Source organism: Copadichromis virginalis, linkage group LG9 (assembly GCF_057382275.1).
Source record: "Copadichromis virginalis isolate Kocher_CV1m ecotype Utaka linkage group LG9, C_Virginalis_male_GT1.1, whole genome shotgun sequence".
Lineage (NCBI taxonomy): Eukaryota > Metazoa > Chordata > Actinopteri > Cichliformes > Cichlidae > Copadichromis > Copadichromis virginalis.
Window position 1 is genome coordinate 12,703,284 of NC_140626.1, and position 17,387 is coordinate 12,720,670.

At 41.8% G+C, this 17,387-nt stretch overlaps 1 protein-coding gene across 1 annotated transcript; it reads right to left on the reverse strand.

The window, feature by feature from the left end:
• Positions 1-789: 789 nt before the first annotated feature.
• Positions 790-7,697, reverse strand: LOC146701466 (B-cell receptor CD22-like). Its single transcript, XM_085467798.1, has 7 exons — positions 7,625-7,697; positions 7,114-7,497; positions 3,184-3,489; positions 2,850-3,110; positions 2,670-2,760; positions 2,469-2,514; positions 790-2,331 (listed from the first exon to the last, which is right to left on the reverse strand). Exons 1-7 carry the CDS (start codon positions 7,695-7,697, stop codon positions 2,020-2,022), a joined length of 1,473 nt encoding a protein of 490 aa, XP_085323924.1. The 3' UTR covers positions 790-2,019.
• Positions 7,698-17,387: the final 9,690 nt, after the last annotated feature.

Sequence of the window (17,387 nt, forward strand, 5' to 3'; positions counted from 1 at the left end):
AAATAGTGTCAAGTGGCAGCAGGTGAAAGGAGAAAAGGAGAGGTCCAAGAATTAAGCCTTGTGGTCCTTACTGGGGGGGGGGGGGGGGGGGGGGGGGGGGGGGGGGGGCAGAGGTGGCGATAAAACTATCATTGCTGACACAGAGATGAGGATCTCATGGTCCAATGTGTCAGATCACACAGTTCCCGAAATCAGTTGCTGAAGGAATATCATTAAATTCCCTTAGTAGTGTTGTGGTAAACAGTGTTGTGGTGAGTTTTATACGCAGACTGTAAAACTTTCAGGATTGCATGTTCATCTAAGAAGGATTTAGATTTTGGTTTAGGCATTTTTTCCAGGAGCTAAACAAAAAAGGTTGCTTTGACACAGGGCTAAAGTTTGACAAAGCAGAAGAATCAGGCTGGAGTTTTTCAGCATGTGTTGCACAACAGCATGTATAAAATGTTTGGCACTACTGAAAAATTCAGGGTCCTTCAAAGTAAACCAAATCACTGTAACACCATTTTTAAAATATAAGACGTTTTATAACAAAGTCATGTCAAGTCAATTTATTTATAAGAACAATATTGAAAAACCAGTAAAACCATAAGACAAGAAATAGAGAGAGTAGAGAGCTGTTGTTGTGGTGTGAAGTACTTGCGGCTGGTAGCTTGTGAGCTGCAGCCGCGGTAAATAAAATGGCTCAAAACCTCGACCCGTGGACTCGCCGTGTCTCATTCACATTCTTGAAGTCAGTAGATGATAGAACTGGAAAGTTGTCCAGAGTTCATAAGAATCTGACCAAAAATAACTCATTTAAATACCATTTATTTAACACCATCACTCTGAAATATGACTATAATTGATTTCAGTTTCGTGGGTTCTCCTCAAAGGATGAAGAAAGAAGTGAAGCAGAGCCTGAAAACGGCACTCAAATCCAAAAAGTGGCATCACAGGAGATCTTAACAACAGACACATTATTGGTTAAATTTCACTCAACACCAAAAGACAAAACTCTAAATCACCATTTGAATTTTAGTGTTCCATCACTCCACACTAAAATGAAAAAACAAGAACACATTTCACTGAGCTCATCATCAGACAAAGCATCCACAACAATACTTGGAGGAACAAACAGGCACTAATAAGAGCCTTATTAGAACATCCAAATCAGAAAGCTTACAGTAGTTTATGCTGTGTCTCGCAGTGGTTTTTATATTATGCCATACGGATTTAGGGATATGCTGGTTAGACATGCAGCTCATACATTTAAAGATAAGATACGAATGTAGTCTGATTTACAGAAAAGTAATGGCATTTGCTCTTCAATGTGATCAATGTACTGTAACTTTGCAGCAGAAACTGAACTGCTGGGTCAATATTGACTTGTTTTAACATTTGTGGTGTGCTCAAGGCCAGAAAGGCCACTTTATGTTCTGTCTGGATCATATCACTCGGAGGAGTATTTGTAGGGTTCAGTGCTTTGTGGTCTGGGCAGTGGTATATGCTCATAAATAAGGGCTGAACATCAGACTAAAACAAAATCTGCAAATATTTGAAGTTTACACTCTCTAATTCTTAAGAGTTTTTTGTAAATCAAGTTCTATTTTCATGTGGAGTTTTCCTTCCTTTTAGATGTTGCAGCCAGAGATTAGGGAGACACTGTATGAATTGCAATATTGTTTTGTAAGCTTTACAACAGAGCTTGAAGCAATATGTGTTGGATTAAAATCCACCAGAAACTTTCTCTGTTCCATGAAACGTTGGGCGTAGTCAAACAATCATATTTGATTAGAGGGAATGAAGTGAGGTGATCTGGAAGTATCTGACTGGCCACTTTAACGAGAGCTGGTCAGATTATCACTTCACAGGTGAACTCTCAACATCGTGTTGGTGATGTTTCTGATCCAGTGATGTTTCCAGAAATCTTAGAAAAACTTTATTCCACTAGTGAGACAGATATGCAAGCATCTAAATGAAGTTTAAAGGGAAAGCAGAAACCCCCCCAAAATATGCAGGAAGTGGTTTGCTGGGTTAACTTCATTGATTTCTGTGTTTCTTTGTTAATGGACTTTGGTAATGTAATGTCTTAACACAGCTGTTCTCACTTATTCGGACCTCAGCGTAGAGTTCCTCTTGGCCATGAGCTCTCTGTGTTAAGCTGTTTTCTGGCTTGTTGACTTTCACCTGTGCGTACACCGTATCCTGCTGCTGTCCTCTGTCCTGCACTGAGACAAAGGATGCTTCATATCCAGGCTCAGAGAAGTTGATCTCTCCATAATGGATGTTTTCTTCCCCTCCTTCTGTTTTACTTGTCGGCTCTTCAACAACCAGCTCTTCACTTCTTTGACTCTATGAAATAAACCAGGAGGGTTTGTGGCTGAATTTCAAACCATTCTTATTGCTATTTTCAGACAATTTAAAGTGAACATATTGCCCTGGTGAAATTAGTAATCATCTGAACAAACTAAAACTTCGTCTTTTCCTACCTGAGTCTCTTGCTGAGTTTGGTACTTTAACAACCTGAGAGCTCTGCTATAAAAGGTAGACACATCAACTATAGTCACTTGTTTGTTAAATATTTTTGTGAGTAAAGTTAAGCCTGAAAGGAAGAGGACATTTTTAATATGTAGCAAAAATATCTGTGACAGTAGCTGAACATGATTTCTGTTTTGATGTGAGATACTTACAAAGCAAAGATAATTAAACAGATCAGTAAGACCAACCCAAGGATGCCTCCAAGAAGTGGACTCAGTGGTAAAGAACCATTATTCTGATGTCCTGATAGAAAAATATGAAAAAAAAAATACAATATCCCCAAAAACAGATCTTATTTAATTTGCCACATCATTGGTGTAGTTTAACTTTACCTGCAACAGTCACGTTAATCTCTGCTGATGTCTGATTGCCCAGATCATTAGTGGCCACACAGTAATAAACTCCTCCATCTGTTACACTGAAGCTGTAAATCTCTCCTTCAGATACTTTCACAGCTCCATCTCTGCTCTTCTTGAACCAGGTGAAGCTGCTGACTGGAGGTTTGGCTCTGCTGGAGCAGGTCAGGTTCACCCAGCTGCCTGCTGACACCAAACCTGAAGGACTGATGGATGCTGAGGTGTCTTTAGGAGCATCTGGAGAAATAAATTATATCCTATAAATCATGATATGTTTGCAGGATGAAAAAACAAACTCTGATTGTCTTACAAGAAACACTGAGAGTCTCTTCTGTCTCTGCTGTGTTGGTGTCTTTTCCTTGGTTCACAGGATATCTGGCAGAGCAGCTGATCTTCTTTCCATCATGTGTGTCTGACAGAGTGATGTTCTGCTGGATTTTAGTTGTAAAGCTTCCATCTGTGTTTTCCTCTGTTTTGTTGTGAGAGTCTTGTGTGAGATTCCAGGTGAGTTGAGGAGGGGAGTGTGGACAGGGAGTGAGAGCTGAGCAGGTTATAGTGACAGACTCCTTCTCCTTCAGATCACCTGGGATTGTAATATTGGGCCTCCAAGGAGAATCTGTGGTTTCACATCACAGACATATTTGTAAATCAATAATAGAGAAATACAGCAAATACAGACAGAGCTCAGTGTAGGTGTTTGAAAGTCCTCATACATGTTTCTACTGTACAATCGAAAACAAATGTAAAATGTATTCAGATTATATTATTTGCAGAAAGTAGCAGACATGTTTGAGCTCTGGATTAGTGTTGTGATAATACAGGAAATACAGTCAAGACACAGAGAGTAATGTGGGACTTTTGCTGCATTCAAGGAATATATTTTATTGAATTTTTTTTAAAAATATGTTTATGTCATTTATCCTCTAAATATTGTTAATTACTTATTTACTTTTTTTGCACAGTTTCATGTCTTTTAGGGTTTATTTTTCTCTTTCTGTTTCTTGCAGTTTTGATGGAGTCTTGGTATTTGCATAATACAGACTATAGTCCATATGTCTATGTATGTTAACATTGTGCAGTCAGGTTGTGTTTCGTATGTGTTTATAAACTTTACTAAACAACAGTTATGCTGAAATGAAAACCTTTTTATTTTTGACTAAATCCTTTTATTGTCCACAATAAAGAACACAAAGAATCATCTAAATACAAAACAATTACAGAAACATGTTTTTGTTATATTGGACTTTGTTGTTTCATAAGACCCTTATGAAAAGGACACCGAGGGAACAGTTTACCCTGCCCGCGATAGGGTTGCCGGGGCCCCGCCCTGGAGCCAGGCCCGGGGAGGGTGCCCGAGGGCGAGCGTCTGGTGGCCGGGCCTTAGTCCATGGGGCCCGGCCGGGCACAGCCCGAAGAGGAGACATGGGCCCATCCTCCCGCAGGCCCACCACCCGCAGGAGGCGCCATAGGGGTCGGGTGCATTGTGTGCCCGGTGGTGGCCAGGAGCGGAGGCCCTGGCGGACTGACCCCCGGCTGCCAAGACTGGCAATAGGGACTTGGAATCTCACCTCTCTGGTGGGGAAGGAGCCTGAGTTAGTGCGTGAGGTTGAGAGGTACCGGCTAGATATAGTCGGGCTCACCTCTACACATGGCTTGGGCTCTGGAACCAGTCTCCTGGAGAGGGGCTGGACTCTGTCTCAGTCTGGAGTTGCCCCTGGTGAGAGGCGGCGGGCTGGGGTGGGTATCCGGCTTGCTGCCGGTACGTTGGGGTTTTTCCCGGTGGATGAGAGGGTTTGTTCCCTGCGCCTTAGGGTCGGGGAACGGGTCCTGACTGTCATCTGCGCTTATGCGCCGAGTGGCAGTTCAGAGTACCCAGCCTTCTTAGAGTCCCTGGGGGGGGGGGGGGGGGGGGGGGGGGGGGGGTGCTGGAGGGTGCTCCACCTGGAGACTCTGTTGTCCTGCTGGGAGACTTCAATGCTCACGTGGGTAACGACAGCGAGACCTGGAGGGGCGTGATTGGGAGGAACGGCCTCCCTGATCTGAACCCGAGCGGTGCTCTGTTATTGGACTTCTGTGCTAATCACAGTTTGGCCATAACGAACACCCTGTTCGAACATAAGAGTGTCCATAAGTGCACGTGGCACCAGGACACTCTAGGCCGTAGGTCGATGATCGATTTTGTAATCGTATCAGCAGACCTGCGACCATATGTTCTGGACACTCGGGTAAAGAGAGGGGCTGAGCTGTCAACTGATCACCACCTGGTGGTGAGTTGGATCAGGTGGCGGGGGAGGACGCTGGACAGACCTGGTGCACCTAAACGCGTAGTGAGGGTGTGCTGGGAACGTCTAGCAGAGGCCCCAGTCCGCGAGATCTTCAACGCACACCTCCGGCAGAGCTTCAACAGCATTCCAAGGGAGACTGGGGACATTGAGTCCGAATGGACCATGTTCAGCGTCTCCATTGCCGAAGCTGCTGCATTGAGCTGCGGCCGCAAGGTGGTTGGTGCCTGCCGTGGTGGTAAGGGTTAGGGGGTGGAAGGAATACTTCAAGGACCTCCTTAATCCCACTGACACGTCTTCCGAGGAGGAAGCAGAGTCTGGGGGCGAGGTCACTGAGGCAGTTAAACAACTCCTTGGTGGCAGAGCCCCTGGTGTTGATGAGGTTCGCCCCGAGTTCCTGAAGGCTCTGGACGTTGTAGGGCTGTCCTGGTTGACACGCCTCTGCAATGTTGCGTGGAGATCAGGGGCAGTACCTGTGGACTGGCAGACCGGGGTGGTGGTCCCCATCTTTAAGAAAGGGGACCGGAGGGTGTGTTCCAACTACAGGGGGATCACACTCCTCAGCCTCCCTGGGAAAGTCTATGCCAGGGTGCTGGAAAGGAGAGTTCGTCCGTTAGTCGAACCTCGGATACAGGAGGAACAATGCGGTTTTCGTCCTGGTCGCGGAACACTGGACCAGCTCTTTATCCTCTCCAGGATACTTGAGGGTGCATGGGAGTTGGTCCAACCAGTCTACATGTGTTTTGTGGACTTGGAGAAGGCATTCGACCGTGTCCCTCGGGGTGTCCTGTGGGAGGTGTTGCGGGAGTATGGGGTGTCTGGCCCATTGCTACGGGCCATTCGATCCCTATACAACCGTTGCAAGAGCTTGGTTCTCATTGCCGGCAATAAGTCGGACTCGTTCCTGGTGGGTGATGGGCTCCGCCAGGGTTGCCCTTTGTCTCCGGTTCTGTTCATAATTTTTATGGACAGGATTTCTAGGCGCAGCCAAGTGGCGGAGGGCTTTCACTTTGGTGGCCTCAGAATCTCATCTCTGATTTTTGCAGATGATGTGGTTCTGTTGGCTTCATCGGGTGAGGGCCTCCAGCTCGCACTGGAACGGTTCGCAGCCGAGTGTGAAGCAGCGGGAATGAGGATCAGCACCTCCAAATCTGAGGCCATGGTTCTCAGCCGGAAAAGGGTGGAGTGCCCACTCCGGGTCGGGGATGAGTTCCTACCCCAAGTGGAGGAGGTCAAGTATCTCGGGGTCTTGTTCGCGAGTGATGGGAGAAGGGAGCCGGAGATCGACAGACGGAATGGGGCTGCAGCTGCAGCTGCACCGGTCCGTCGTGGTGAAGAGGGAGCTGAGTGTAAAAGCGAAGCTCTCAATTTACCGGTCGATCTACGTCCCTACCCTCACCTATGGCCACGAGCTGTGGGTAGTGACCGAAAGAACGAGATCGCGGATACAAGCGGCAGAAATGAGCTTCCTCCGAAGGGTGGCTGGCCTCTCCCTTAGAGATAGGGTGAGAAGTTCGGCCATCCGGGGGGGGCTCAGAGTAGAGCAGCTGCTGCTCCACATCGAAAGGAGCCAGCTGAGGTGGTTCGGGCATCTGACAAGGATGCCCCCTGGGCGCCTCCTGGGTGAGGTGTTCCAGGCATGTCCCACCGGGAGGAGGCCCCGGGGCAGACCCAGGACACGCTGGAGAGATTATATCTCTCGGCTGGCCTGGGAACGCCTTGGTATTCCCCCGGATAAGCTGGAGGAGGTGGCTGGGGAGAGGGAGGTCTGGGCCTCTTTGCTTAGGCTGCTGCCCCCGCGACCCGGCCCCGGACAAAGCGGAGGAAGATGGATGGATGGATGGATGGACTTTGTTGTGTTGGATTTGTTTTTTGTTGGTTAAAACAAGGCTGCATTTAACTTTATATTTTTGTTTCAATAAAAATTGCATCTACTGATGAAAAGAAATGTATCTTACCTTTAATTTTTATTTTAAGAGGATCACAAACAGCTGTTGCTCTGAACGGCCAGTTCATAATTCTGAAGTAGTATGTGTTTGTATAAGTTGTGGTTAAGTTGGAAAACAGAGTGGTGCAGTTTTTCTCCTTCAGGTTTCCTGTAATCTTCATTGGATAGATGTTAACTGTCCCACTGCTGTTGGAGATCTCATTGTTTGGAAATTTATTAACATTGGAGTGATTTTTAATCCACACTCCAAAGACAGCTCTTCTGATGTCAAACTTTACTGGTCCAGCAGCACTAAAGCTACATGGGATTTGTAAACATGATCCACTCAGAGCTTCCATCTCTGTTGGTGCAGTGATGAAGAGGTCTGAATACTCAGGACAAGCAGTCGAAGGCTCTGGAAAAAACAAACAAACAGAGTATATCATTAAAATGTTGAAATCTCTCAATTTTTTTCTCCTGTCCTCTCAACATCTTCAATATAAAGTTAACTGAATGTAAATGACTGAAATGAGTCGACTCACTTGGAATAAAGAGGAGACTCAGTAACATGATGCCTGTCATGATGTTCACAGACTGGACTGTCACAAAACTCATCACCTGGAAAAATATGAAAAAATACATGAATCCAGTGATGAATAAGGAACATGTAAATTCTTTTAAAAAGTAATTTGTTATTAAAAATAGAAACACAATATCACAGTCTGATATAAACAAACAAAACTGCAAATGTGTTTTCTTACCAAATGATCAGACTGCTTCAGCAGAGAGACGACAAAATAAAAGTCAACGTGTGATTTCAGCAGAAGCAAAGTGAGTGAAACACTTCTCTGTTTGGATGTTGTAATGTCAAAGCAAACAGACGTCTGATGTTCCCATCATGCACTCCAGTTTTTCAGATGCTGTACTCCTCATCTGTCTGCCCTTAGATGTTCTGATTTTAACTGTGTTTGTGATTAATTTATAGTTTACCTGAGTTTATCAACATCTCATGTAGACACAGGATTAAAACCATAGATGCGTGAAGTAAATAACACTGATCACTGATCTCACAGTGCAATGTGCTGCTGGGTCCTTGCATCCATGTGTGTGTTACTTTGACATAAATCAATTTTAGATGCTTAAGAGAAAACAATCTTAAAGCAAACATCACACAAAAAGAAGTAATAAAGAGGCCAAATGAAGAAATTGTGTTGCAGAAAGCTGTGTGTCTACAGCTTTGTACACACACAGGTTGTAGAAACCTGTTGACCAATTTCCTCAGTGTAGAAAATATTTCTTCCTTTGCTTTGTGCTTCAGTCGAGACATTCAACCAAATGCAGATACTGGAATTTATTTAACTTTTTAATGTATTTAACGAGTGGCTCTTTCAGTGCCACAATTAGACACTAAACATGAGAAACTACACGCTAACAGTAAGTGCACAACACACAGACAGAAAGTATGAAGTTTAACGTCCATATGTTAACACTGAAAGGCTCAAAGGGCCCACTAGAACCCTAAGTTATTTTTCCTTAACCTTGTGTGTGTATTTTCTTCCTTCCCACTCCTCATAAGTGTTCTGGTACCCCAACATCTGACACAGACACTCATATTTTTGAGTTAGGTAGTCTTGTGTAGCATTGATTGTTTAAGCTGGGGACTGTTACTGGAGGCTTGCCCCGATTGGGAAGCTGCTGGCTAACACAAGCCAGGGCACTCTGATCATGAAGCATCCCCACCAGGATTATTTGTCTGTAACACTGTGGCTCCTCTGATGTATCACACTTTAGGCCATTACTATTTTACTTTCCTATGTGCACCATAGTTTAATCATGAAAGCATTGTACATCCTCAGAGGGTAATTCTACAAGCACTAATAATAACATTAACCTCCTAAGACCCGAACTCTTCCACAGCATGCATTTTTAATTTCTCTTTGATATTTGGGCATATTGGGACCCGATGAATGTAAAAACAAAGAATTACCTGATTTTTGGGGTTTTTTTTACCTGATTTTTGTTTCTAAGAAAAATGAGAGCAACATATGAGGATATTAGTTTAAAATTTCGATAGAACAGTAGCAGTATAATGTCCTCGTAAGTGGATATCAGGCTCTTCAATGCAGCACTCAACTCAATACATCCCGTAATAATATTTAGGAAGGCAACCTGCTACTGCAGTCCAAATTTGGAAGTTGGCTTATGTTTGATAATCAAAGTAGGAAATACTAATGAAAATCTTTCAGCTTTGAGATGAGATCATAGAAGATTGTTCATTCTGGTAAATGTCCCTGGTCATGTGTGTGGAGCAGCAACACGTGATATCTATCTCTCCTCTCTTCAACTGCTGTACAAGCACTTCTTTTTCTACGGCACAGACGAGTGTGCTGCTGGTTGTTTTGAGAATAATAATAATAATAGATACTTTATTGATCCCCATGGGGAAATTACTTGTTTTTCTCTGCATTTGACCCATTCACTCAGTGAAGCAGTGGGCAGCCCACTAAGCAGGCGCCCGGGGAGCAGTGTGTAGGGACGGTACCTTGCTCAGGGGTACCTCAGGGTAGCCGTTAAGTGGATTCGAACCGCCGACCTTCCGATCATGGGGCGACCACTTTACCTACTGAGCTATCCCTGCCCCTGTTCATCGAAAGTGTTTGAGCACTGACTCAAGAAACAAGCTGCGAGGTTTGTTTTCTTTTTCTCTCATGTTTAGATTATTTTTCTAAATGCATGGCTAAAGACAAAGGGTTCAGCTGCTAAGCAGTCACATAGATGTGGTTAGTACCTGACAGTTAGATTTGATAGGCTAAACTGTTGCAGGAGGAATCTCGGTTGAGAGTGATACTGAGGTTGAGCTTAATTTATTTCTTCTTCTGCTCATGATATTATTTTCTGACAAACTCAACCTGCTCTGTTTCACCATCATTTTTAACTTCATCTATATTAAAAGCAGCAAGCAAAACATACATTTCTGCCCTCATTACAAAGCACAGCTATATACTGAGTGAACACAAAATATCACTCAAAATATTTCCACTCAAAGGTTACTTGACAATTGGAACCAGAAGACAAATTGCTGTTTGACTATTTGGTGTTTCCTTAACACATTTAAACAAAAGACAAGAGACATTAATACATTTATTCAAAATTAAATTAAATTTTAGCTGACAAACTAATTTTCAGTTATGACCAATAATATTGGAAGAAATCCTCTGCTGTTAAATATTCCTTGAATGAAATAAAGAAATTACTATTTTTATTAGAATGTACTAAAAGTGTTCAAATGCAGTAAATAAAGTGCTATTTTAAGGCACATTGTCCTTACTGGATGTGTTATGGTGTGACTCTACTCTTCTATCAGTTTTCTGTCTCTGGTTTGTTGGAGTGTTTTGATGAACCATCTGACAGAAATGAAAAAAAAAACTTCCTTTTTGACTTATTACAGACAAGTTAATCTGTAGATTTGTCCTTTGTTCACAATTCAAAGACATGCTCACAAGCATTAAGACTACTAATGTCTTGAGTATATGAAGGACACCAAATAATATCTCATAATAATATGTTCACCTGTAATGCAACAAAGGTCAAAGAAGTTTGAGCCTAAAACTTCCTAAAACATAAACATTTAGACAAAACACTGTCTCCATTACCTTGCAAGGCATACTACCAAGAAAAGAGGTAAATCATGAAAAGATTGAACTCAGTAAAATAATTATTACTAACTTTACCTTTAACAGTCACATCAATCTCTACTGTTGACCCTGATCATTAGTGGTCACACAATAATGTTACATTGAAGCTGTAAATCTCTCCTTCAGATACTTTCACAGCTCCATCTTCTTGAACCAGGTGAAGTTGCTCACACCAAACCAAATTTCAGCCATCATCTCTGACATATTAACATATACAGTGGGGCAAAAAAGTATTTAGTCAGCCACCGATTGTGCAAGTTCCCCCACTTAAAATGATGACAGAGGTCAGTAATTTGCACCAGAGGTACACTTCAACTGTGAGAGACAGAATGTGAAAAAAAAAATATCCATGAATCCACATGGTAGGATTTGTAAAGAATTTATTCGTAAATCAGGGTGGAAAATAAGTATTTGGTCAATAACAAAAATACAACTCAATACTTTGTAACATAACCTTTGTTGGCAATAACAGAGGTCAAACGTTTACTATAGGTCTTTACCAGGTTTGCACACACAGTAGCTGGTATTTTGGCCCATTCCTCCATGCAGATCTTCTCGAGAGCAGTGATGTTTTGGGGCTGTCGCCGAGCAACACGGACTTTCAACTCCCGCCACAGATTTTCTATGGGGTTGAGGTCTGGAGACTGGCTAGGCCACTCCAGGACTTTCAAATGCTTCTTACGGAGCCACTCCTTTGTTGCCCGGGCGGTGTGTTTTGGATCATTGTCATGTTGGAAGACCCAGCCTCGTTTCATCTTCAAAGTTCTCACTGATGGAAGGAGGTTTTGGCTCAAAATCTCACGATACATGGCCCCATTCATTCTGTCCTTAACACGGATCAGTCGTCCTGTCCCCTTGGCAGAAAAACAGCCCCATAGCATGATGTTTCCACCCCCATGCTTCACAGTAGGTATGGTGTTCTTGGGATGCAACTCAATATTCTTCTTCCTCCAAACACGACGAGTTGAGTTTATACCAAAAAGTTCTACTTTGGCTTCATCTGACCACATGACATTCTCCCAATCCTCTGCTGTATCATCCATGTGCTCTCTGGCAAACTTCAGACGGGCCTGGACATGCACTGGCTTCAGCAGCGGAACACGTCTGGCACTGCGGGATTTGATTCCCTGCCGTTGTAGTGTGTTACTGATGGTGACCTTTGTTACTTTGGTCCCAGCTCTCTGCAGGTCATTCACCAGGTCCCCCCGTGTGGTTCTGGGATCTTTGCTCACCGTTCTCATGATCATTTTGACCCCACGGGATGAGATCTTGCGTGGAGCCCCAGATCGAGGGAGATTATCAGTGGTCTTGTATGTCTTCCATTTTCTGATGATTGCTCCCACAGTTGATTTTTTCACACCAAGCTGCTTGCCTATTGTAGATTCACTCTTCCCAGTCTGGTGCAGGTCTACAATACTTTTCCTGGTGTCCTTCGAAAGCTCTTTGGTCTTGGCCATGGCGGAGTTTGGAGTCTGACTGTTTGTGGCTGTGGACAGGTGTCTTTTATACAGATGATGAGTTCAAACAGGTGCCATTCATACAGGTAACGAGTGGGGGGACAGAAAAGCTTCTTACAGAGGACGTTACAGGTCTGTGAGAGCCAGAGATTTTCCTTGTTTGAGGTGACCAAATACTTATTTTCCACCCTAATTTACGAATAAATTCTTTACAAATCCTACCATGTGAATTCATGGATTTTTTTTTCACATTCTGTCTCTCACAGTTGAAGTGTACCTCTGGTGCAAATTACTGACCTCTGTCATCATTTTAAGTGGGGGAACTTGCACAATTGGTGGCTGACTAAATACTTTTTTGCCCCACTGTAACATAATGTAGTCCATAATCACTTTGTATGATTGAGATCAGGACTCTGGGTGAGCTATTTATGTTGAGTGCAGTGATGCTGGAACAGGAAGACATGTTCTACTAGAAGGACGTCCTGAAGTAGACTCAGGAAACACAGATTCACATAATGAGAAAAGGCTTCTTACAGACAACTGTACAAGAGTTCAGTAGAGACACATATTACTTGTAGAAACACACAACAAAGAATCAGCTCTTCTGCCCCACTCTGTGATGATTCAACAGCACATGAATAAATATTAATAATTCAAATTTAAGTCATTTCCCCTTCCCATCAGCCTCAGGGTAACCTTCATTTCCTCTGCTCTGTATTCCTCTCTGTCACATACTCTTGCTCACTGTCTGCTACACAGACACACGCTCTACAAAAAATGAAGTGGTTTAGTAATACACGAAGATGTTAATGAGAGTGTATCACTGTGGTATTTTAAAAATGCTATTTCATCAGCCTGAAACACACTGGCTTCCTCAAAATGCTTTCCTTATTGCTTGACAGCCACTGGTAAAACATACAATTAATATAAGGCTTAACATTAGTAGTGCTTTTACTTACCTTAGTCCCCTTCCAGTAAAATATGTTGGTGGTAGTCTGATGATATGGGAACTCTGCCGTCTACTAAAAAATGCTGAATGACAATGTTCAGCCATTTGTTTGAGAGCTCAAGCTAAAGCGCACTTAGGTTCAGCAGCAGGAACAGGATCCAAAACACATCAGTACGTCCACCTCCGAATGGCTTAAGTAAAACAAAATGCTGACTTAGGATCAGCCTAGTCAAAGTCTTAACCTGTACCTGAATCAGATGCTGTGGCATGACTTCAAAAGCAGTTCATATTGAAAACCCTCCAATGTTGCTGAATTACAGCAATTCTCCAAAGATGTGTGGGCCAAAATTCCTCAACATAGGTGTAAAAAGCTCATTGCCAGTCATCGCAAATGCCTGATTGCAGTTGTTGCTGCTAAGAGTGCCCCGACCAGTTATTAAGTTTAAGGGGGCTATCACCTACTCACACACAGCCATGTAGGTTTGGATTTTTTCCCCCTTAATCATAAACACCTACATTTAGTATGGAAGAGGGTTAGGGTCCCTGAAAGAAAAAACAAGAAAAAGTGGGCACGTCTTTTTTTTCAGAATTCTGGAAAAAAAAAAAAAAAAAAAAGATCTGAAACATGTAAGTGTGACAAAAATACAAAAAAACCCCAAACAGGAATTCAGGAAGTAACACGTTTTCACACCATAGAGAGTCTAACGGTGTCATCTTTGGTGACATCTGGTGGTCAAAATTATGAAGAGCAGCTTAATCCTAAAAACTTGAACTGGACTGCTTCATGATGATGACCTGCTCTGCAGAGCTGAGCTAAAGCTTTTGTTTAACATCACGTGACAGTTGTAATAGCAAGCTAAAACTTTGGAGCTTTGAACATTATGTCTATTTGAATAATAAAGAATTTCATTATAGGTTGGGAGCAAGCTTGTGGTGTGAGGTCCATGCCTCTATGTGCTCATGTAATTAACGAGTGGACCATTTATATAAAATATACAATAACTTATATGTATAGTTTATTTCTTATGTATATTTTTGACCTGGGGTTGCTTGTGAACTAGTTTTTATTTATTTGTCTATCCATGAAGCCAGGCATCTAACCAGACGCTCACTCTGGATTTCATGACCTTAGCCTCCAGTAATACAGTGAGGAATCTTGGAGGCGTTTTTGACCAGATGTGTTTTTATTCATCTTTTAATGCCTAAAAATGAATACTTAAAATACATTAAAAAAAATAAAAAATACTTTTAAAAAAATCCATTTAATTCTGATTGGGAACATTTCCTGTAAAATGGAAACAAAATGGCATTGTTGGCTGGCTGCCACGAGATGGCGCCATCAACACTAAAGTTAGCTGAGAAATACTACAGTCAGAAAGTTGGAGTTGACCTGTCAGAGAAGGTGAAGACTGGGCTGAAGACACTGTAGGAGAGAGTTTAAAAGCCTCTTGACAGGAAGCCCATGATCACCAAGCTCACCAAGAATTATAAAATGTTAATAAATAAATCAAGAAACAAATTTATGAATGAATATGGAGATAAATTCTTCTTAAAAGGTTGATAAATGCATACAATATATTATAATACATAACCCATAAGCCTAAACTGAGATATACAAATGTTTTTGAGTAATTTCACAAATGAATGTTTGAAGCCACACACAAATTCAAATTGATTCAATCACACATAAAATTGTTTTACAAATGCATTTATATGTACAAAGCTGAACTTCCTACTGTATCTTTACAATTTCTTTGTTTCATATCAGACATAATGTAGAGCAAAATAATTTGCGTCACAAATAATCTGAAAATCTGACACTTTTATCAATTGAGATAAAATATTTATATTTAAATAAATAATTTATAAACTGAAAATGTTTGCAGATGTGTTTTTGTGCTAGCTTCCCTATATAGGACATTAATTTTAACAAGCCTGCTAAATAAATAACAAATCAAACAAGAGCATGTCAATGTGTAAATACTGCATTAATTTGGCAACAAGTAAAATAATAGTAATGAAAAAGATCGCTTTGCTCAGGTTGAGGTGTGGGTCATCAACCAATTGGAAGGACAGTGGATTGATTGCTTTCTCCACATGATAAAGTATCCTGACCAAGATGCTCGACTCCAAGTTGTTCCTTGTTCTTCCATCAGAGCCTGAATATATGTAACTGTGTGCATAGAGAAATGCTATATATGTACACTATATTGCCAAAATTATTCACTCACCTATCCAGATTATTGAATTCAGGTGTTTCAATCACTTTCATGGTGATAGGTGTAAAAAATCAAGCACCTAGGCAAGCAGACTGTGTCTCCAAACATTTGTACAATGCAAAGTGCTGGCTGTAGTGGTGTAAACCATGCTGCCACTGCACACCACAGCAGTGGAGATGTGTTCTCTGAAGAGACAATTCATGCTTCTATGTTTGGTAGTCTGATAGACAAATCTGGGTTTGGTGGTTGCAAGGAGAATCGTGGATTAAAGACATGGATGAGGGAGTTTTGTGTGGAAGAACTTGACTGGCCTGCACAGAGTCCTTATCGAACACCATTAGGATGGATTCGAGTGGAGACTGCGAGCCAGGCCTTCTTATCCAACATCAGTGTCTGACCTCACAAATGTGTGTCTGGAAGAAGACACTCCTAAACCTGTGGAAAGCCTTCACTAAAGAGTTGAAACTATTATGTGACGTCTGTGGCAGCAACAGAAGTGTGTATCAACCAGAGGTGTGGACTCGAGTCACATGACTTGGACTCGAGTCAGACTCGAGTCATTAATTTTATGACTTTAGACTTGACTTGAAAAAATCTTCTAAGACTTGTGACTTGACTTGGACTTTTACACCAATGACTTGGGACTTGAATTGGACTTGAACCGGTTTACTTGAAAAGACTTGATATTTTACCCCAAATATAAAATTTAACATGCATATTATATAGAGATTGAAAATGTGACGTCATTCACGGGTAGAACCGCAAAGGATTCTGGGAACTCGTGGCAAGCGGTACTAGCGCAGCGATAAAAAGAAACACAAAAATGTCAAGAAGCTGTTGTATTATTAACTGCAATAGCCGGTCGCATGACAGCCACGGGAAGCCGACGAGTAAAGAGATCGGTTGTTATCGGATTACGTCGTTGAAGAGAAATTGTTCGAGCCATGTTTCCGAAGTAACAAAGACGCGACGGATGGCCTGGATTGCAGCCATTCAAAGGTCAAATATAACGTCCCAGAACACTCCAGCTCACAGGTTAGTCTGCTCCAAGCATTCCCACAAAGGTCAGTCTGCTGTTGTAGTTAATACGTCATTTTTCTTAACATAATTGGTGATATAGGTTACAAGCAAGTCTGGCGCTGAACAGAAATTGTCGCGCTATGCTCCTTTATTTATTGTGTTTATTGTGCATAAATAGTGAATTGTCCTGACACAATATTGCGTTTCGCTTCTGTTATTATGGTACATTGACAAAAACATATACTTTTATTCACAGGATAAAACAGTTGTTTTGTATCACTAATTGTCCAGTGCGATTACAGCATACAATATTATTGTCACTGCTACATTTCTGTGATGGGTACCAGAAATTATTTCCACTACTAATTAATTACCATTGAGCTCAAAGGTTATATTAATAAACGGTTAACGAATGTGTATTTATGACGACGATTTGTGAGACTGGTAAACTTATGATACGTACGATGGTCTTTTGTTCTACACGGTGCATTTCAAGGGTCTGTACCCATCCGGCGGTAAACTGTACCTGGGCTTGTTGCAGTGACCGGAAGTTACTAAACTTCATGAGTGTATGCACTCACTCCAAGAAGCGTATAATTATAAATATGCATATAAATATGCTACGATGAGATAGCTGACTTCATCTAACTAGCAAATGTTTTCCAGGCTACGTTGGTGATGCAGTTTTTTTTTAAATGATATTTTTAAAAAATATATCATTTATTTATGTATGATATTTTTGTCATGCGATTTTAAAGCCAGTCCTACAACCGCATCCAAGAATAACATGCAGCTTATCTCAGAACTGTCGGTGAATATTATTCTTGGAGCTAGGTTTAATTGAGCTGCATTTTAAAGAGGTGCAATTTCACAATTTGTGTATATTTTCTAAGTTCACTATTTTGTCATGTGTTGAGAAAAACACAGATTTAAAAATTACATGGTCTAATATTTACATTTAGCAT

What these genes read in the sequence shown, in the direction of transcription:
- LOC146701466 (XM_085467798.1), bottom strand. Translation starts at nt 7,697, where the DNA reads ATGAGTTTTGTGACAGTCCAGTCTGTGAACATCATGACAGGCATCATG. An exon ending in AGAGACTCTCAGTGTTTCTT is followed by an intron (nt 3,111 to 3,183) that starts GTAAGACAATCA and finishes TTATTTCTCCAG; the next exon opens with ATGCTCCTAAAGACACCTCA. An exon ending in AAACTCAGCAAGAGACTCAG is followed by an intron (nt 2,332 to 2,468) that starts GTAGGAAAAGAC and finishes TTTATTTCATAG; the next exon opens with AGTCAAAGAAGTGAAGAGCT.